The sequence below is a fragment of the Chionomys nivalis genome, chromosome 8 (assembly GCF_950005125.1).
Source record: "Chionomys nivalis chromosome 8, mChiNiv1.1, whole genome shotgun sequence".
NCBI lineage: Eukaryota > Metazoa > Chordata > Mammalia > Rodentia > Cricetidae > Chionomys > Chionomys nivalis.
The window spans coordinates 70,045,929-70,065,339 of record NC_080093.1 but is presented as its reverse complement, the minus strand read 5'-3'; the positions used below and the strand labels follow the sequence as shown (position 1 = coordinate 70,065,339).

The 19,411-nt window shown below is 52.4% G+C and overlaps 3 protein-coding genes across 10 annotated transcripts; 2 read left to right on the top strand and 1 right to left on the bottom strand.

The window, feature by feature from the left end:
• The first annotated feature begins 1,282 nt into the window (after positions 1 to 1,282).
• Positions 1,283 to 4,988, top strand: Ypel3 (yippee like 3). 6 transcript variants are annotated; one of them, XM_057778938.1, is made up of 6 exons: positions 1,283 to 1,447; positions 1,837 to 1,936; positions 2,090 to 2,272; positions 2,373 to 2,416; positions 2,632 to 2,740; positions 4,211 to 4,483. In XM_057778938.1, the coding sequence occupies exons 2-6, from the start codon at positions 1,916 to 1,918 to the stop codon at positions 4,259 to 4,261; spliced, it is 408 nt and encodes a 135-aa protein (XP_057634921.1). In that variant the 5' UTR covers positions 1,283 to 1,447; positions 1,837 to 1,915; the 3' UTR covers positions 4,262 to 4,483. The 6 variants fall into 6 exon arrangements, with proteins under 6 accessions (XP_057634921.1, XP_057634926.1, XP_057634924.1 ...); XM_057778940.1 differs by lacking the exon at positions 4,211 to 4,483 and adding an exon at positions 4,512 to 4,988 and having other exon boundaries at positions 1,289 to 1,447; positions 1,837 to 1,869; XM_057778937.1 differs by lacking the exon at positions 4,211 to 4,483 and adding an exon at positions 4,512 to 4,988 and having other exon boundaries at positions 1,289 to 1,447.
• A 119-nt stretch (positions 4,989 to 5,107) lies between these two features.
• Tbx6 (T-box transcription factor 6) lies at positions 5,108 to 9,758 on the top strand. The gene is made up of 8 exons (XM_057778944.1): positions 5,108 to 6,077; positions 6,166 to 6,400; positions 7,315 to 7,582; positions 7,685 to 7,831; positions 7,913 to 7,983; positions 8,764 to 8,837; positions 8,916 to 9,084; positions 9,161 to 9,758. Exons 1-8 carry the CDS (start codon positions 5,960 to 5,962, stop codon positions 9,372 to 9,374), a joined length of 1,296 nt encoding a protein of 431 aa, XP_057634927.1. The 5' UTR covers positions 5,108 to 5,959; the 3' UTR covers positions 9,375 to 9,758.
• Positions 9,759 to 10,066: 308 nt separating this feature from the next.
• Positions 10,067 to 16,407, bottom strand: Ppp4c (protein phosphatase 4 catalytic subunit). Of its 3 annotated transcripts, none has more exons than XM_057779887.1 (9): positions 16,231 to 16,407; positions 15,941 to 16,102; positions 13,466 to 13,517; positions 12,603 to 12,653; positions 12,332 to 12,433; positions 11,636 to 11,809; positions 11,420 to 11,546; positions 10,563 to 10,752; positions 10,067 to 10,483 (listed from the first exon to the last, which is right to left on the bottom strand). In XM_057779887.1, exons 2-9 carry the CDS (start codon positions 16,036 to 16,038, stop codon positions 10,354 to 10,356), a joined length of 924 nt encoding a protein of 307 aa, XP_057635870.1. In that variant the 5' UTR covers positions 16,039 to 16,102; positions 16,231 to 16,407; the 3' UTR covers positions 10,067 to 10,353. The 3 variants fall into 3 exon arrangements, with proteins under 3 accessions (XP_057635870.1, XP_057635869.1, XP_057635871.1); XM_057779886.1 differs by having other exon boundaries at positions 16,302 to 16,407; XM_057779888.1 differs by lacking the exon at positions 11,636 to 11,809 and having other exon boundaries at positions 16,302 to 16,407.
• Positions 16,408 to 19,411: the final 3,004 nt, after the last annotated feature.

Genomic DNA, 19,411 nt, shown 5'->3' with positions numbered 1-19,411 from the left:
CGTCACGGATCGAAGGGTTGGAGGGTCAGTCTTGAAGACTAAAAAGATGGGACTGTCACCCAGCATGTAATGCTTGCACACCATGAACGCAACTCTGGGTTAGATGCATATTGCGTGAGAGGGCACACATCTTTGAAGAGATCAAAACACCTGGGATGAGCTGGGCCTGGTCATGAACATCTTTATCTGAGTACTTGAGAGGCAGAAGCATGTGGATCTGTGAGTTAGATGCCGGGGCTACAAAGTGAGACCCCCCCAAACCCCAAAAATGTCTGGGGGGCCTAATTAGGCTGGCCCACTTGTTCCGCTACATTCCACACCCTGTGCAGCTTGGCCTCCACTTTGAAGCATGTTAACCCCGGTGTCCTGAGCCCAGACTCTAGAGATTCACAGATTCAGTGGTTTTCCTGAAGCCATTAAGAGACCCAGGCATACAAGGGACCTGATTTCCCTCATGTTGTTGCTGTCGGTCTCCTTTAACACACTGAGCTGCAGCAGGCAGGCATGGGGGATCTCACAGGCTCCCCACTGTACCAACTGTCCACTTTCTGAGCTCCAACACTGCGACTTAACTCTAATGGGTATTCCTGATGCAGTATTTTTCAGGCCTGCTGGGTACTGGGATTCTGCAGGGAACACAAGTCTATGTAAGCCAGACACATGTTAAAACAGACATTTCCACTGGGGTCAGACCTACAATAGCCTGGGGGCCAGGCATCCCAGAGGATGTCTGGAATAGATGATGCCCAGCAGTAGAGACTGGCTCCTAAAGCTTTGGTTCTGGGAGTCTACTAGCAAAAGGACACCTTTAGGTCTTTCCTTCTAAGAGTCTGCTCCACGTGCTTGGGGAAAGTGAGACTTCCAACTTTGACTCTTATCATCTGGATAATCTCTGGAGAGGATCTCTTCTTCAAACCTCAAATGGAGAAACTACAGGATTGTGGGAGGGATTACCAGACCGGCCGGCGGATTAACGAAAACAATTACGACTATTTCTCGGGGGGGGCGGTGCGTGTACAAACACCACCTCCTACTAACCCCACGTCGGGTTAGAATCCTTGTCTGTTCGAGCACCAGGGATAGCTATAGGCGAAATCAGGCCCCGGCACCGACTGGCTCCCGAGCTTAGGCTGCGAGTCGCAACCGCATTTCCGGGCGAGCAGGCAAACTGAAGCCGGGAGCAGGGGGAAGGGCAGCCCTGCCTGCGCTGGCCGCCGTATGACGCGCCCCCTCATTTGCATGCGGCCCTCCGATTGGCCACGGCGGCCGCCGGGACAGGAGGCCGGCCCCCTCCCCCTCCCGCCGCAGCCGCGGCAGCAGCTGGTCTCGGTGTAAACAAGTCGAGGCGGCTGCGATCCGGGCCGGGGGGGACGGCGCCCATCAGGAGCGCCCCCCACTCCCAGGCCAGGCTACCCCGCGGACCGGGTCCTCCACGCGCCCAGGCGAGGTGAGGCCTGCGCCGACGTCGCTGCGCGTCGCCCCCGCCCCGCAAGCGAGGACTGCCCCTTCCCCCGCGCGCGCCCCCCCATCCCCTCGCCCCAGGTGAGCCCCGGGGTCTCAGGTAAGGCTTGGCGATGCAGGTAAGATGCCCTCGGCGCAGATGAGGCTCGGCGCCTCCAGGTAAAAACCCCTCCTCTCCCCAGGGGACCCTCCTCCTTTGATGAGGCCTCCTGCCTCCTCCAGGTGTGAGACCCTTTCCCCAAGCGAACTCCACATATCCCACATATGCCCTGCCCCTCGTCCAGATAGGGTCCCAAGGACTAGTCAAGCCCCGTACTCCCTCGAAACTGAAAACTGGCAGCCCATCCACTCTGAAGCCCCTTCTTCCCGTTTCAGATGCCAGCTCAGCAGGGGTGAGGCCAGAAGCAGGTGGGTGACTCACCTGGAACTCCTCCTAGCCTCAGTTTACCCGCTGATGCAACCTGAGGCCTCCTCAGTGAGTCAAAACTGAAATGACTCTGGTCCCTGGTGAGACTGCTGGCTCTAGGGAAAGGAGAGAGCAGCCAAGTGTGACAGAGTCCCCATAGTTCTGGGCTTGCCTACAGATGTGTGGCCTTGGTCCTGACAGCCCACCTCTCTTCCCTGGCAGGCACTGGGCTCCCTCTGCTCCCCGTGGGCTGCTCCCCGCGTGGGGCCACTGCCCTTGGCCCCCGCCATGGTGCGGATTTCGAAGCCCAAGACGTTTCAGGCCTACCTGGATGATTGTCACCGGAGGTATAGCTGTGCCCACTGCCGAGCTCACCTGGCCAACCACGACGACCTCATCTCCAAGGTGAGTAGGCCACATTTGAGTCTAGAATGGCAGTGGGCTGCCTGGCAACTCCCCATCGATAGCCCTAACCCCTTCCTCTCGTCTTCCCACTACCCTCCAGTCCTTCCAGGGCAGTCAGGGGCGTGCCTACCTCTTCAATTCTGTGTGAGTATTCACCTCCTTCCTTTCTTTTCCTGACCTCTGTTGTGACCTGTGACCCCTGGCATCGTGCCCAGCCCATATTCCCAGAGTCCCTTGTTTCAGACAGGAAGCCATGATCAGGCCTCTCTTAGAGCCAAACACAGACACTCAGCATACTAGCTAGAGGGGGGCTCTGGGGGTGCTGAGACCCTCCCTGGGACCACCCTTTGTCCCCACAGGGTGAATGTGGGCTGCGGGCCAGCAGAGGAGCGGGTGCTGCTGACAGGTCTTCATGCTGTTGCGGACATCCACTGTGAGAACTGCAAGACCACCTTGGGCTGGAAATATGTGAGTTCGTGATCTCTGACCCCAGGCTGGCCTTTGACCTGACCTCACATCCCTTCTTCCTCGAAAGCATTCACCTTTCAGAGTAGGACCTGGCCCAGCACAGACAAAACAGACTTTCTCCCCAGTGACTGCCATTGGTCCTTTGCATTCTGCAGAGCTTTGAGGATGTTCCGCTTACCTCAGAGGCACCAGTGCCCCATCCTAGAGACAAAGAGCAAGTAGAGTCAGCATTTATTGAATGCTTGTACGCCACACGCATGAATACACTTGGCGTATAGTCTCTCACTCAGTCATTACAACGCTTCTGATGGCAGAATCTATTCCAGAAGACAGGGAGGTCTGAAGATGTTAGGACATTTGCCCCAGATTACATAGCTAAGACCCAGCATCGAGGTGGAAGTTAGGTGCACAGATCTCTGCGCACAGCTCACATTGCTTCTCATGCTGTCTAGCATCTGATTTCACAACCTCAAGTCTCATTTCCGTATGTGGCACTGGAGCATAAAGCCAGTAGCTGGGGTGGAAGATCTTTATGAATATCAGATTGGATGTAACAAAGTGGGTGCTTTTGGGAATGTACAAGGAATTGGGTTGGGAAAAGCATTACTTGGAGTGGTTCTTGTGAGCTAGAGGCCCCAGTCAGAGACAGACAGTCCTAACCTAACTTTACCTCTGGCCCTGCTGCGAATTTTCTGTGTGCCCCTGGACCCTCTGAAGTTCCTAAAAATGTGCCCTAGGCCAGAAGTTAAAAACTCAAATGTCGCCGGGCGTGGTGGCGCACGCCTTTAATCCCAGCACTCGGGAGGCAGAGGCAGGCGGATCTCTGTGAGTTCGAGACCAGCCTGGTCTACAGAGCTAGTTCCAGGACAGGCTCCAAAGCCACAGAGAAACCCTGGCTCGAAAAACCAAAAAAAAAAAAAAAACCTCAAATGTCAGCCAGGCCTTTAATCCCAGCACTCAGGAGACAAAGGTGGTGAATCTCTTTAAGTTCAAGGCCAGCCTAGTCTACAGACTGAGTTCCAGGGCTGCCCTGAGAAACCCTGTCTTGAAAAACAAAAAAACAAACTCAAATGTCAGCAGGGTGTGGTGTTACATACCTTTAATCCCAGCACTCAGGAAGTAGAGGCAAGTGATCGCTTGAGTTCTAAGCCCACCTAGAATAGACAGTTCCAATGCAGCTCAGGATATATAGACCCTATCTCAAAAAACAATAAAAACCCTCAAATGTCTAGAAAGCCAAGCAGATATTGTGGGTTTGTAAATCTATGGGCAGCATAGATTTAGGGCAGGAAAAGCAGGCTGGGGCAGAATGGAGTGAGCATGTATATTTAGTTTAGTATGTAAGTTTTATTGTGTTTTTTTAAATGTGGTGCTTGTAACAAATCCAGGCCCTCCCACATGCTAAACCATCTCCAACCCCTAAAGTTATTTATATTAGGCGATCTGCTATCTAAACAAAACTATCTATAGGCTGAAATGGCCCTCAGGCTACCAGTTTGCAATCCCTGGACTGTGAAATGAAGTCTTCTAGGAACTTCCATGTCCTCCCTGTTGGAGCTGTCATTAATGTTCTAAAGGTACCCACGACTCCACGTTCCAGTCCCAGTGAGAAACGGCCCTGCCAGTTCTGTGTTTGTGGGCAGGTAGCTGGGCTTCTCTGGGCCACAGTTTTTTCATATATAAAACAAGACCAATCATAGCCCTTTCCCAGCCCCATTGCCTAGCGGTAAAAGTCTTGTCCATGGACAGCAGCCGTTTCTCTCCTTTTCAGGAGCAAGCCTTTGAGAGCAGCCAGAAATACAAAGAGGGGAAGTACATCATTGAACTCAACCACATGATCAAAGACAACGGCTGGGACTGACCTAGCCCCTGACGCATGTGGCTTCACCCTGGCCTGGCCGCCAGGGGGAGCCACTGGTTTCGCTCCTCCTCAAAGGAGCTCAGTAACCTTGGCGCCCCCACAGGGGAAGGATCCAGCTCCTGTACATATATTTTATTGCATGCACTGTGAACTTGGGGGGAGACCAGGAGGGGAATTGCACCCCCAGCACCTCCCTGCGATCTGGCTGGCTTGGATCTCATTTTTTAACCCCTTCTTGTCCTGCCTGCCCCATAGATATGGCCTGTGTGCTGCTCTCATGGCCCTGGTGCACTATCTTTCTGTGAACTTCTCCCACTGGATCCCTCTTATCCGCAGCGTGTCTGTTCTCATTCTGTAGCGTTTGTAAATAATAAAACATGGAATGGAGACTGCCCGTGGCTCACATGGAATACAAGAAGGGGGACCTGGAATTCAAGCTCCTTTCCTATAGACAGGTTACATTTTGAGCCTCAGCAGGAGGGAAGGGTAGGAACAGTAGGCCAAGATGGTCTAACCTTTGACCTCTTGCCAGTGTATGTCTTGGCTTTAGTGCCTAGGAGGCAGCTTCAGGGAAGGCCACCACTTCTCTGGCTTTATACCCGTACCTGGACTACAATTCCCAGCAACCCCAGCACAGGTTTTCCGTGACCTTTGCGTGCCTTTGGCGCAGTGCTTACTGGGAAATGTAGTTGAAGTGTTTCTCGGCGCAAGCCCTCACGCCTAGCTGAGATACCAGACTCTGGAGTTGTGCACTCCCCTCAACTTCTGAGATTTGGAAGTTTTTGAAACTGTAAACTAAGTAGCACTCTAGGCTTTAGCCCTCTGCTGCGGTCTCTTGTGAAGATGCCTGGTGTCTGGCATGGCATGTCTGCTCAGGCACCAACCCTGCACTTGTCCTCCAGTTCACTTCGCAAGGCTAGTCTTCCAAGTGAAAAAAACAGAAGGGTCACCTTCCAGAAAGTCTGGGGCTTTAGGGTCCAACCAGATCCAGATCCCACCCCTGCCCCCCACCTGGGCTTCCCCCTCCGTGGGAACGGAGACCAGCTGGCCGGAAGCGCCAAACTGCGTCCCTGTCCTAGCCCTAGGGATCAATCAGGCCGAGGAGTTAATTATGTAATGAGGGGGCAGGGGGTCGGGACTAGTGAAGCCGCGAGGGAGAGGGGAGGGTACCCAGGTATCCGGCCTCCTCTTGGACCCCTTCGAGGCCCCAGGGGTCTCCATTCCAGCCCACCTCCCGGGCCCCAGGGAGGGGAGGGGCTGTGATCTCTGGTTTGGAAGGGGCTGTGCTGTGAGCTATAAAGGGGGCATCTCTTAGACTCTGGACTCTAGCAACGGGACACAAGGCCAGAAGCTACAACATGTACCATCCACGAGAGTTGTATCCCTCCCTGGGGACTGGCTACCGTCTGGGACACCCCCAGCCTGGGGCAGACTCTAGCTTCCCACCTGCCCTGGCAGAGGGCTACCGCTACCCTGGTGAGCGGTTGGATCGGCTCTGGGTAGGGGGCAGGAGACTGGGAATATGTGGTCTTCCCCTGGATCCTCATTCTTCCCACATCTCCAGATTTGGATACCTCTAAACTGGATTGCTTCCTCTCTGGGATTGAGGCAGCCCCCCATACTCTGTCTGCACCCCCTCCTTTGCCCCTTCTGCCAACTTCTCTGGGCCCTGAGACAGCACCACCACCTCCAGAGGCCCTTCACTCGCTTCCTGGGGTCAGCCTGAGCCTGGAGAACCAGGAACTGTGGAAGGAGTTCAGCGCTGTGGGGACAGAGATGATCATCACCAAGGCTGGCAGGTGAGGGATGGCCAAGTCAGTTTCTAGAAGAGATAGACTTCCTGGGGACAGAGCTGTGTTTACGAGTTTCTCCAGGGGTAGTAGAACCCAGAGAGCAGAATCTGACTGGGGCCTGACACTATCTGTGACCCTGAATGGACGGGAGTTACACTGTAACGAGGTTCAAGGATCAGTTCAGAGAGTCTGTAGCTAGGTTTGGGAGCCATTCTATGAAGGGTCAGAGAGGTCAGTCGGCCTGGGGCAAGGAAGTCTGGATGGGTTATAGGTTGGCATGTGGCGTAACTCAGAAACAGCCTATGAAAAGGGGCAAAGAGCAGCCAGTGACCAGTGTCAGAAAATCTGTCCAGGATCAGGGTCAGTATGTGGCTAAGTCCCAGCTCATCCTAGAAGGTAAGTGCTCAGTGTGTGAGCTCTGGCAAGGTCTCTAAGGCCTGAACCCTCGATAAATCCTGTTTCCAGGACCCGGTACCTATTGTTTCTGAGGAAAGTTAGTCTTGCAGCCACAGGGATCAGCGCTGCACCACGGTGGAAGCAAGCAACTCAGGCTTCAGGAAGAAAGCAGTCTCCCTTGTTTCTGCAGAGTTTGAGGGGGGCAGGAGTCTGGGCAGAAGGGGCAGGGACTCTGAGACAGGACGCTAAGGTGTTGTAACAGATTGGAGAGTGAAGGGGCAAGGGGGAAGATGAACCTGCTGGGGCCTGTCAGAGCCCCTAACCTGTCAGTCCCATCTCCCCATCTGTAAAATGGAGTAAGTCTTCCAGCTCTTAGATTCTGCACTTGAGGATCTAATCACACCTCTCTTACTTTTACTGTGCCAAAATTGAGGTGCCTGTTGCTAGTCCCTTTGCTGGTGCCGGGCTCACTTGTGGTAGTGGGTAGCTCCAGCCCTCTCCCTTCCTCCCCCTCCCCTGTGCAGGCGCATGTTCCCTGCTTGCCGAGTGTCGGTCACTGGCCTGGATCCGGAGGCCCGCTACTTGTTCCTTTTGGATGTGATTCCAGTGGATGGGGCTCGATACAGGTGGCAGGGCCAGCACTGGGAGCCTAGTGGCAAGGCTGAGCCCCGCCTGCCAGACCGTGTCTACATTCACCCTGACTCTCCTGCCACGGGTGCCCACTGGATGCGGCAGCCAGTATCCTTCCATCGCGTTAAGCTCACCAACAGCACGCTGGACCCCCATGGCCACGTGAGGCCCAGGCTGGACTCCTTGGTTGGGTTTTAGGGTGGTACTGGGTGGAAGACAGGCTGGAGCCCAGGTCAGGGAATCACCCCATGTCTTCCCTCCCAGCTGATCTTGCACTCCATGCATAAGTACCAGCCCCGAATCCACCTGGTGAGGGCCACCCAGCTTTGTAGCCAACACTGGGGGGGTGTAGCCTCCTTCAGATTTCCCGAGACCACATTCATCTCTGTGACAGCCTACCAGAACCCTAGGGTGAGTAACCTTGCTTGAGGGAGGGGCAGTGCCCCGCCCCGCCCGGGCTACTGGGGCCTTGACTTGGATGTGTGTTCTTAGATCACACAGCTGAAGATTGCAGCCAACCCCTTTGCCAAAGGTTTCCGAGAGAATGGCAGAAACTCTAAGAGGTGGGCATCATTCATTCAATGGGTGTTTACTAATTGCTTACTGTGTGCCAGGCCCTGGGAACATGACAGTAAGTAGTAAAAACACTTCTCCACTCTTGATTCAAGAAATACTCGAGGTTTCTCAGCCCTCATACAATTGATATTCTAGTGGGCAGTGCAGCAGACAAAACCAAGAGAAACCTAGGATGTTCTAGTGAGCAATAAGCCATGGGGAGGATGGGAAGGACCGGAGGAGGCAGCAGATAAAAGGCACCCTGGGGACATTAGAGAAAGACCTAAAGTAAGGGGAAGGAGCCATGTGGGTGCCTGCCAAAGCAGTGCAAAGGCCCCGAGGCAAAGTGTACCACAGTGAGCAGGGAAAGGAAAAGCAAGTCAGGGAAGCGATTGCTTACCAATGAGAGACTTGGGTGTGGGCCCCGGGAGAGCTTCTGGTCTACCCCAAGACAAGTGACTGGTTCACTGGCTCACATGTAGACAGTGGCACGTCATGAGGGAGGCATTTCTGCCTGCAAAGTCAGGTGCAGCAAGGCTCTGGAGAGGCTGCGATACGGCCGACAGCCTGGTCTTTGCAGTCGGGAAGGTGCTGTCTCGGATCTTAATACCCACGGGGGAAAGCACTGACGAGTCAAGTCCAAGTCAGAGAAACCTCTGCTCTGCTGCCTTTTAGTGGCTTCCCTGGCCTTCAGTTTCTTTTCTGTAAAGTGGGTATAATATAGCACCTGCCCAACAGGGCGCCTGGGAGAGTTAAGTACTATTAGTGCCATCATCATCATTCCCCAGGGAGCGAGATGCTCGTGTGAAGAGGAAACTTCGGGGTCCAGAGCCGGCAGCCACAGAAGCCTGTGGGAGTAGGGGTGAGTGCCGTCCTGATAGTGAGGCCAACTTGAGACATTGAGCCTTCCCTAGCCAACCTGTGCCTTCTGTCTCCTCAGATACACCAGGGGGACCCTGTGACTCCACCCTAGGTGGGGACATTCGGGACTCAGATACAGAGCAGACTCCAGCTTCTGCCCCAGCTCCTCCATGTGGTGGTCCCAGTGCTGAGGCCTATCTCCTACACCCTGCAGCTTTCCATGGAGCCCCCAGTCACCTACCAGCCAGGTAAGGTGCTCCAGGAGGGCTGGGTGCTCCAGGAGGGGTGGCCTCTCCTCTTCTGACACCTCTCTCCTGACTTCAGGAACCCCAGCTTCCCTGAGGCTCCAGACCCTGGGCGCCCAGCCCCCTACTCAGCTGCATTCCTGGAGCTACAGCCTGGATCAGGGGGCTCTGCCTATCAGGCCGCTCCATCTGTAACATCCTTTGCTCCACATTTCATTCAGGGGGGCCCCTTCCCTCTACCATACCCAGGACCTGGAAGTTACCTGGACATGGGATCCAAGCCAATGTACTGAGCTGACATAGTAAGCCAAGACGGAGCCTATGCCATCTTCCCTTTAAAACCTCCTGCTCCCTTCCCCCAGCCTGGTAGCACCCTCATTCAAGTGCCCCCACTACCACCAAATGGCTGCCTTGGGCCTCTCTCTCCTCACCCCTTACTTCACACCTTGATTTCACTCCACCCCCTCTGGCTTCAAAGCTCAGGCAAGGCTGCTCAGAGCCCAGCTGGGGCCAGCTTCCCCTTCTCAGCTCTCACCTCAGTGTGAATGGAGGGAGACTTTGCCTGGCCAAATGGGGCCCAGCCCAGTACCCCCACCACCTGGGGGCCTCATCACTGGTGTAAGTCACACCAGTTTGTTCTCAGAATCAGAGTATTTTTTGTTAATAAAACTCCAAAGACTCAGAAACTAATGGTGTTGGCCCTGGGGGAGCCTGGGGGAGCCACAGCTTTAAGGGGAGACCCAAGCAGTTTCCAGATGCTTGTCCTTGTGGATGTGAAGTCTCCTGCTCAGGAAGATGGGTAACTTCCCTCACAATGGCTTTTTAAGAATTAAGGCTGTCCTGGAACCTGGCCTTCACCCAGAACTAAGCAAGCCTTTGGGAAAGATCACCAGATGGAGCCTGAAGGCTCCGCGCCAGGGGACAAACAGGACAGGCCTCCACGTCCACCTCGGTCAAACCTGACAGAAATCCCAGAACCCCAGTACTAGTTTTCTTGTTTTATTAGAATTTTTTTCTTTTTTTTTTTCTCAAAATGTTTTATCTAAAAACAAAACCAAAAAAGAAAAAAAGAAAAAAAAAAAAGGAAAAATGACTGGAAAACTTCATGGACAAAGTGGGAGAAGGAGAGAAGGCCGGAGCAGAAGCCCCAACCTCTCCAGAGCAGTCCGCACCCTGGGGCCAGCCAAGCCAGGCAGCCCCTCCACACCAGCCTCTGCCTGGGAAGAGGGCAGTCACAGTGGTCCAAGGGCCAGAGGGGCTGGGGCCAAGGAGTCACAGGAAATAGTCGGCCACCGGCTTCTTGGAGGGGATGCCACGTGTTTCTTGGGGTGCAGCCTCAAAGATGATGAAATCTTTCTGGAGATGCTCATCCAGTTCCAAGATGGCTGCCACATTCCCACAGCTGTATTTGGGAACAGCACCGTTAGCAACAGTGACCTAGATTTCTACCCTCACCCTAGCTCCTGGTCCTGCCAGCTTACCGGTAGCAGTAATTAGGTGCTGACCACACAGTAAGCACGGTCTCATTGAAGTGCCACTTGTAACCTTCCATCACCAATTGGTGGGCACGGCAGATCATGTCAATGTCATTGGCTGCATTGAACTGGGCCACCACATCACTGCCAAACAGGTAGCCTGCCCCACGGGGGCTTACTCCCCAGCCTGTGGTGTCTGAGACAAGACAAGGACAACGTGTGGGCTTCTCTGGCTAACTACTATACCAGAGTTAAAAGCCTGTGCCTCTTCCCTCATCAACCTTGTCTTCTTCTAGGGAATCCTGGAGACAGGATAGCTCTGAGGAGAAAGACTGCCTCATGGCTGGCCTCCTCATCAGCGGCCATACAGTGGACTGTCCAAGCAGCACTTAGGGATAGGAGGCGCTCACAGCCAGAGCACCAGCCATCAGCAAGGACCCCTGGCAGTTAGGTCACTTTAGCCCCATGGGGCAGACTGCAGTAGCAATGATGGGGTTGGAGGGTATGCTTAGGATTGGTATGCAGAAAGCCAAGCTTTAAATTTCAGTTCTGCCCCAAACAAAATAAGGAACCCTCAGAGGTCACTGTTCTAGGGGAACTGGTTTCCCCTCCAGAGAAGCTACTGTTAAGGTCTACGGCCTCTTTCCACCCTGTGAGCCATGAAACTCAGGGCCACCACTACAGGCCTCAGTACACCACCACTCATGCTGTCTTATGGAGGGTCCAGTCAAGCAGTGGAAGGCAGAAACCAGTGTGGACCAAACTTGCCTTTCTCTTCCCTGCCCCAACTCTCCTCTCGTCATACACTTGCTTAATCCAGTCTCCACAGCTAAAGGGACAGCCAGTTCAGGTACCGCCCTCACCTTCAGGGTCAGACCACAAGAGGTCACACATGGGTCCATCATGGGGTACCTCTTGCTTCCGGTCAATCGTCCGGATCTGGTCCAGGGTCTGGATGGAAGGGGAGAGGCCCCCATGCACACAGAAGATCTAGAGGGGAATGTAATACCACAGAGAATGGAGGTGGAAGCCCAGAGACCCACCACTGCCCCGCCCCCAAGGAGATCTGGCCAACCTACCTTGCCATCGATGATGGCAGACAGGCTGAGGTAGTCAAAGATCTCAGTGCAGTAGCGCCAGACAGTCACTGAGCCATATTTGCGCAAGCACTCATCATAGAAGCCATAGACCTGGGTGATCTGGCGGCTCTCATGATTGCCCCGGATCAAAGTGATGCGGTCAGGATATCGAACCTAGGGGCAGCACCAAGCCAGGACTGGTTCTAGTCTCCATCCCCCACTTAGCCCCTCCCAAGTCTCCAAGATGTATCCACCAGCCTCACTCAGTCTTCACTATGATCTGCCTAACCTAGACTCCTGCTATCTGTAATAATCATGGTGTCCCTGCCTCACAGGCTCCTAGGGGCCTTTTCCAGAGAACTACAAGACCAACGATTCCTCTCACCTGCCAGACTCAGGCTCCAGTCCTCAGTGCCCCACCCCGCCCCATTGTGGCCGCTCACCAATGAACTCTCCCAGTTCACTCAACTCTTACTGCTCCCCAAACACATGGCCTCTGCCTGCTTCCCAGAACTCACATCACCAGCCTCTTCCTCAAGGCTCAGGAGACGGCCCCACTCATGGCCGCAGTCATGACCAGCCCTGCTAAGCACACAGTCCACAGCCACAGCAAAGCTCCAAGGTAGGAGACAGGGAGGGTGATGAGGGCAGCAAGTAGTGGCCAAGGCTCGTGTTCCAGGGGTCAAGTGTCCTCACCTTAAGAGCCAGCAGGAGGAGGAAGGTTTCAACACTGTAGAAACCACGGTCCACAAAGTCTCCCATGAAGAGGTAGTTGGTCTCAGGGACATCGCCACCTACCTGGGAGGAGGGATATGGCTCTGCTTGGCCCCAATCTATCCTCTCTGGTTGCAGTGGCCAGAGTCTAGCTGAGCCCCTTGTCTCACCCAGAGACCATGCAGCCTACGGCCTCTCAGAGATCATGTCCTCCAGTCCCCCTAGTTCACAGCCCCAGCATCCCCCCACTCACTCTGAAAAGCTCCTTGAGGTCATAGAATTGTCCATGGATGTCACCACATACCTGGGAAGGAAGAATAGGTAGACAGAATGGACAAAGGCACAGTCTTTTTGTCCCAGGGATCATCTTTCAAAACATCTGTTACTCTCCAGGCTAGCCAGGGCTCTATCACTCCATCTTAGGACCCAAATTCCACCTCTAGTCCCAAGTGAGCCTGTTCTGGTATCATCTATCGCCCCTCAGTGAAAGCCAAACGCCCTGGTGCAGGAGATGTGTTTTTCCAGGTAGACCTGCAGCAGCGTCAGGAAGACTGGCTTCATCTGTCTGCTCCTGTGTCCAGCACAGTTACTAACACAGGGCTACTGTTTCACAAACTTCTGCTTTGGCTATGAGCACCCCACAACAAATCGCAATTGCCGCAGCACCCTTTATGTTCTTGTGCTGCGCAAGCTAGAACTCAGGGCCTCATGCATACTGGGAAAACACCCCATCACTAAGCTGCAAACTCGCCTACCATCTAATCTTATATCAGGGCTCACCTGAAGGTCGAGAAGCAGGAGGCCAGGGATGTTCTAGCCTCTCATAAATTTAGAGGTGGGGGCTGTTATCAAAGCACTTAGGATGTCCATGTGCCTCAAAATACCAAGTCAGGGGGCTGGAGAGATGGCTCAGTGGTTAAGAGCATTGCCTGCTCTTCCAAAGGTCCTGAGTTCAATTCCCAGCAACCACATGGTGGCTCACAACCATCTGTAATGAGGTCTGGTGCCCTCTTCTGGCCTGCAGGCATACACGCAGACAGAATATTGTATACATAATAAATAAATTAAAAAAAAAAAAAAAATACCAAGTCAGGTTCCAAGAGACAAAGTACTCACTGTGACTGGCGAGTCCACCCTCTGCACGTTGCTCTCTTCTACCAAGATCTCTCTGGAGACATGAGAAGACCAGGGTCACCACAGTCAGGCCAGCCCAGCCCAATTCCTGACCTTTTTTGGAGGGAGGGAGGACATGAGGTAGTCCTTGAACCTCCATGGGGCAGAAGGAAATCCCCATGACTTGGTCAGAAAGCACTGACCATGGCCTTCCACCACTCAATACCTGCAGCCAAATGGACAAAGTCCAAGTTCTCACCCCGCCCCCACCCCCCATTCAAGTCCTTCCAAACAGGCTGGGACATTTCCAGCCTTGATTCTCCCAGTGATTTCCTCTCAAGAGGAGAGCACACACCCCTGGGAGGGAGGTCCCTTTTCCTTAGAGCACTGACTGTCCCTAGGCTGAGCTGACCTCACTCCCTACCAATCAGAGCCCTCCTCTCAGGCTATCCAAAGTAAGGGTAAGGCCCAGGGCAGGGTGCCCCAGATGCACCTTTCCAAAGGGTTGTGTTGCTCCTTCACTGTTGGCAATTAAAAGGAAAAAAAACCAAAACAAACAAACAAACAAACAAAAAAAAACACAATTTTTTTTTTTTGAGACTGGGTCTCATTTTGTATCCCTGGCTAGCCTGGAACTTAGTGTGTCGACCAAGATCATCTCAAGGGGGCTGGAGAGATGGTTCAGTGGTTAAGAGCATTGCCTGATCTTCCATAGGTCCTGAGTTCAATTCCCAGCAACCACATGGTGGCTCACAACCATCTGTAATGGGGTCTGGTGCCCTCTTCTGGCCTGAAGGCATACACACAGACAGAATATTGTATACATAATAAATAAATAAATATTTTTTTTAAAAAAGATCATCTCAAGGACAAGAGATCTACCTGTCTCTGCCTCCTGTGTGCTAGGATTGAAGGACTGCACCACCGTTGCATGAATTTACAGCATATGGAACTGGCTCTAGTTCTTGTAGCGCGAACTACTTCTCAAAATCCCTTCGGCAGTTCCTGCAGTCCACTCTCAGCAGCCCTCCCATCTCCAAACCTGAGCTTAAGCGCAGCACTAAGCTCACACGCAGGTCAAGACAGTATAGACAACTGTGTTAGGGTCAGTGTCATGGGACGGCCAACACTGGGCAGATCCCAGGATTCCCAGCACAGAGATGCTGAGCTCAAGACCAGCCTCGTTCAAGGCCATCTAGAGCTAGTGGGAGGAAACACCCACCGCAGACACAGTCTCTATCTCCACCCCCCACTCCCTGCCACACAGGATTGGAGGGCAAGGGTGAGGACCAAGCTACTGTTCCATTAAACAGGGTAGAAGCCACACTGAAGCAGTTCCCAGAAGAGGCAGGTAACCAGCCTCAACTGTAGCCTATGCCTTTCCCTTTCACCCTTACCCTGCTTGAAGGTTCCTTCTCACTGTGCTCTGACAGCTGGAGTCTTTCAAGGACTGGCATCTCTTAGAAACCCCTGATAGCGTCAATCCACAAATACGCCATTAGTCCCCTTCCCACCACGAGTATCACCACCTTCTGACTTCCACTACCCAAAGAGCACGCCAAGTTTACTTCGAGCCCATATCCACTGGAAGAATATTCACAACCATTTTACTGAACACAATCTGTTCCGCTTTACTGACTTCAAAATCATCACCGCATAAAGTGGCAGAGCAGACTCAAGTCCACAGTCACTGCATCCAAAACTTCCTAGAAAACGCTGCCTCTCTCCATACGTATAGCGCTTAACCCTTTTAAGGTTTTTTTTTCCTTTGTGAGCCACAGTCTCACGTGGTGGCCTCGACCTAGCTGAAGATGACCCTAAACTCCTTAGCCCCCCCCCCCAAGTGCTTGGCAGTAGAGGCGTGCAGAGACTGTGACTTTTTATTTCTTTATTTTTAACAGGGCTCCACGCAGCAAACCAAACTGGTCTGGGATTCATTATGCCCTATTCTAGTTTATCTACTATGTTTTTCTTAGGGTACCAGCCAAACACGAGACTGACCCAACTCCATCTTCTTGAATCACAACTAAAAGGACCAGTATTCGGAGAGGCAGTTGCATTCCTTCCTTGCTGGTAAGTGGAACAATCATAGTCCGTGTTTGGTAAAGTGAGCACAAAACCACTTTCTCTTTAAGGACTGATGGGACTGAGAGACTTTTTACAAACCACAAGGTTTTTTTGTTGCCTTGACCAGCTCTTTATTCAAGGCCTGACCCAGAACTCAGTCTCTCCAAGAAACTTTCTCTTTCGCCCCAACAAGGCAGGCTGGTTTCCCTGAGTTTCCTAAAAACTTTCTGTCACTCGCTCTTACTCCATTAGAAACGCATCTACATCTGATCCGTGGTTCCTGGAGTGAAGTGGCCCCCTCTCCGGGAATGCTTCCGGGATGGGACAAGCCCTAAAGTTCTCAGCTTAGTCCGCCCAGCCGGAACCCTTGGGCGACCGGCTGGCCTCTCTCCTGCGGGCCCGCGGGCTCACCTGGCCTTAGCGCACAGGGCCTTGACTTCGCTCTCTTTGATGAGCTCGCAGCGCCGCAGTTGCTCGATCTGCCGATCCAGGTCGCTGATTTCCGCCATGGCCCACCCCCCGGCGCGGGTCAGAGTCGGGGCCGCCGCCCCCTCCGGACCGCACAGGGGTCTCCTGGGAAAAGCGAAGGCGAGCCCGCCAATCAGAGGGCCCGTGCGGGAGGGGGGACTCGATTCTGGGACCGCCCCCCCCTCCCCTCACGGCGGCCCAGGACCCTCGGCGTCCCGCTGCCCTGGCCGTACCCCGCCAACTCCCGTCGAACCCCGCGGGCCCGCGCTAAGGACGGTGGCCTAGAGGGGCCTCGGACAATTACCGCCGCTAGGACTCCGGCTGGGTCTCTCCGACTCCCCACTTTCCTTCGCTTTGGGCCTCCGCCACCGTCGCCTCTACTTCCGGCCCCGCCGCGGAAGCAAAGGGAGGCCAGGTCTGTCGCGCGCCGGAAGTGACATATCCGATCACGCCCCTCTCGCGGCATGCGGAAGGAGGAACTAAGGAATCGGAAGTGGGCGGGCGACGGAGTCTGGGAGGCAAGCATTACCGTGTTTCAATTATGTACGCCAAATGACGTGAGCTCTGATAGACTTGCCATCTCACATTACACTTTTCTCTTGCCTGCTTTCTGCCCTTCTTCTACTACAGGTCCGAGGGTGAAGCTGCCATGTTCATCATTGCTTTTCCACCGTTTAGAATAAAGCCAAGTATTGCAGACATGTATAATTCAATGAATGGGCCAACCCTAGCCACGGATCTTGCATGGCGCGGCCCTAAACGTTTGCCACGGGATTTCGGAACCTGGGCCAGGTATGTGGCACACCTATTTGTAATCCCAGAATACAGGAGGTTGAGGCTGGATCGTGGATTTGAGGCTGTCACAGCTACATAGTAAATACTCAAAAACAAAAACAAACAAAACCCACCAAGAAGACATATTTGATAAATATGACTTGTCACCAAGCCTAACTGATCTGAACTGGACCCTCAGGACACACAGGGTGATCAGAGAGAGAGAGAAAACACACACAAGCTTAAGTCTAATTGGAAAAAAATAAAGTGCCTACTCCACTCACACCGAGCTTCTTTTTAATATTCCCTGCAACCCAAAATAGTCTAACATGTTTCTTCTTGTCTCACTGTGCCTCAGAATGGCCCAAAATTTACAAAATATCCATCTCTGCTGACCCTAACTCACAGCAAATCTTGTCTCAGCCTCCCAAGTACTAATTACAGGTGTTATGCAACCCACACCCAACATAACTTCCTATTGCCTGGCCATATTTCCTTCAACGTGGCGATGGCTCAGGTTAACATGTACAGTTGCAAAACTAAAAATTTGATGTTTGAACCAAAGTTCAAATGTGAACCCAGAAAAAGCGGTTTTCAAGTCTGATTCCCATCTCCCATTTACTTTCTGAAACTCAAAGCAACATAAAAGCTAAGACCCAACACTCTCTAAATTCACACTGGAAGTCTTCTGCTTCCTTAGTCTTCTGCCAAGTTACTGATTTTAATCTCCCAAGTCTCCACTTTTGCACATCACCTTTGGTATTTTTGGTTTTTGTTTTTCAAGGCAGGGTTTCTCTGTGTTCCAGAACTTGCTTTGTAGACCAGACTGGCCTTGAACTCACTTCTTGTCTCTGCCTCCTGAGTGCTCAGTTGAAATCTTTTTCAGTTTTTTACTGGCCCTCAATTATGTGGCGTAAGATTTGCTTCCCAAAAGCCAGGAGATGGTGGTGCACACCTTTGATCCCCACAGAGGCAGGTGTTCTGTCTACAGAGTTCCAGCATACCCAGGACCACACAGAGAAACCTTGTCTCAAGAAAAAAACAAAACAAAACAAAACCACACACACACACACATACAAAAAAACACAATCAGAGCTGGGCAGTGTTGGCGCAGGCCTTTAGTCCCAGCACTTGGGCAGAGGCAGGCAGATCAAGGTCTACAAGAGGTAGAACAGGCTCCAAAGTCATGAAGAAATCATCTTGGAAGACAAAAAGACTGTCCTAGAGTTAGTTACGTGTGGTGTGCAAAGAAGTGAAACGAAATTTCGGAGCACTAGAGATTTTTTTCTTTGAAGTGCTGGTGATGGAACCAGGGCTTATGAATGCCAGCCAAGTGCTCACCCACTGAGCTGTATCCCCAGCCTGGGCTTGGCTTTGGCTATAGAAAATACATAGAAAGATGAGGACAGCAGAGACCATGTTTTGATACCCCTACTAAACTGTCCTACGCAGATCATAACTTATAACAGAAAAAGTGCAAAAAACTTTCTTGAAGGGAAATCAGAACAGAAAGGATGCAGAGCAGGAAGGCTGGAGAGACTACAGGACACAAAATGGTTCAGACTAAACAAGTCCCTATTTAATATCTAGAATCATCAGCCACATTACATTATTAGAGCTATGATGGGGCTGCACTTCAGAATACTTATTGCTCTTGTAAGACCCAGATTCAATTCCCAGCACCAACATACTGGCTCACAACCATGAATAACTCCAGTTTCAATGGATCTGAAACCCTCTTCTGGCCAAGGGCATCAGGCACTAATTGTACACACACACACATTCAGACAGACACTTTAAAAAAAAAAATCCTATACCCAACATTGGATAGCAAGGATTCAAAGACTGGCCCGTGGTTTGGTGTGGGACTCTTTTGCTCTAGCCATCAAGGAACACCAGCAGCTCTAGAGGCTCCATTCTCAACCCGGAACCCGAGTTCTGCAGGTGTGGACCTATGAATTGTGTATCCATGTCTGTCTGTGTGGGAGAAGATTCGATTCTTCAAAAAGATCCATGTTCTCAAAAACCTAAAAAGCTGTAATTCCATTTCATGTTGCACACAAACGGGAAATAGCTGCTTTATCCCACCAATAAACTTTTATCTTGGGCAAGATAACAAAGCCTAAGTTAGGAATGAGAGGGCTGGGGATATAGCGCAGTGGCCAAGTCCTTGCCTAGTACTGATGAAGCCCTGGATTGGATCCCAGTATGGCTTAAACTGGGCACTGTGCCCTATGCTTATAAACCCAGCACTCAGAAGGTGAGCAAATCAGTTACCTTCAATTAGAAGGGGTTACCACACTTCACAGTAGTCTTTCTCAAAACCCTCACCCAAACATACACAGACCAACAAAACCCTACTCCATCCTTTTTTTTTGGGGGGGGGGGTTTCGAGACAGGGTTTCTCTGTGGTTTTTGGAGCCTGTCCTGGAACTAGCTCTTGTAGACCAGGCTGGCCTTGAACTCACAGAGATCCGCCTGCCTCTGCCTCCCGAGTGCTGGGATTAAAGGCGTGCGCCACCACCGCCCGGCCCTACTCCATCCTTTTAACGGCACAGGAAGAACCCAAAATAAGGCTCTTTCCTAAACTTTGCTACTTCCCTAGCTCCCCCTATACCCTACAAGACATGGACAACAGAC

Bases quoted from the DNA above. Each gene is read 5' to 3' on its own strand.
- Ypel3 (XM_057778937.1), top strand. From the start codon at position 1,916: ATGCAACCTGAGGCCTCCTCA. The intron at 2,417-2,631 runs GTGAGTATTCAC...TTGTCCCCACAG, and splicing joins GCCTACCTCTTCAATTCTGT to GGTGAATGTGGGCTGCGGGC. The intron at 2,741-4,511 runs GTGAGTTCGTGA...TCTCCTTTTCAG, and splicing joins CCACCTTGGGCTGGAAATAT to GAGCAAGCCTTTGAGAGCAG.
- Tbx6 (XM_057778944.1), top strand. From the start codon at position 5,960: ATGTACCATCCACGAGAGTTGTATCCCTCCCTGGGGACTGGCTACCGT. The intron at 6,401-7,314 runs GTGAGGGATGGC...TCCCCTGTGCAG, and splicing joins ATCATCACCAAGGCTGGCAG to GCGCATGTTCCCTGCTTGCC. The intron at 8,838-8,915 runs GTGAGTGCCGTC...CTGTCTCCTCAG, and splicing joins AGAAGCCTGTGGGAGTAGGG to ATACACCAGGGGGACCCTGT.
- Ppp4c (XM_057779887.1), bottom strand. From the start codon at position 16,038: ATGGCGGAAATCAGCGACCTGGATCGGCAGATCGAGCAACTGCGGCGC. The intron at 12,654-13,465 runs GTGAGTACTTTG...CTTCCTTCCCAG, and splicing joins GGGTGGACTCGCCAGTCACA to GTATGTGGTGACATCCATGG. The intron at 12,434-12,602 runs GTGAGTGGGGGG...CCCTCCTCCCAG, and splicing joins ACCTCAAGGAGCTTTTCAGA to GTAGGTGGCGATGTCCCTGA.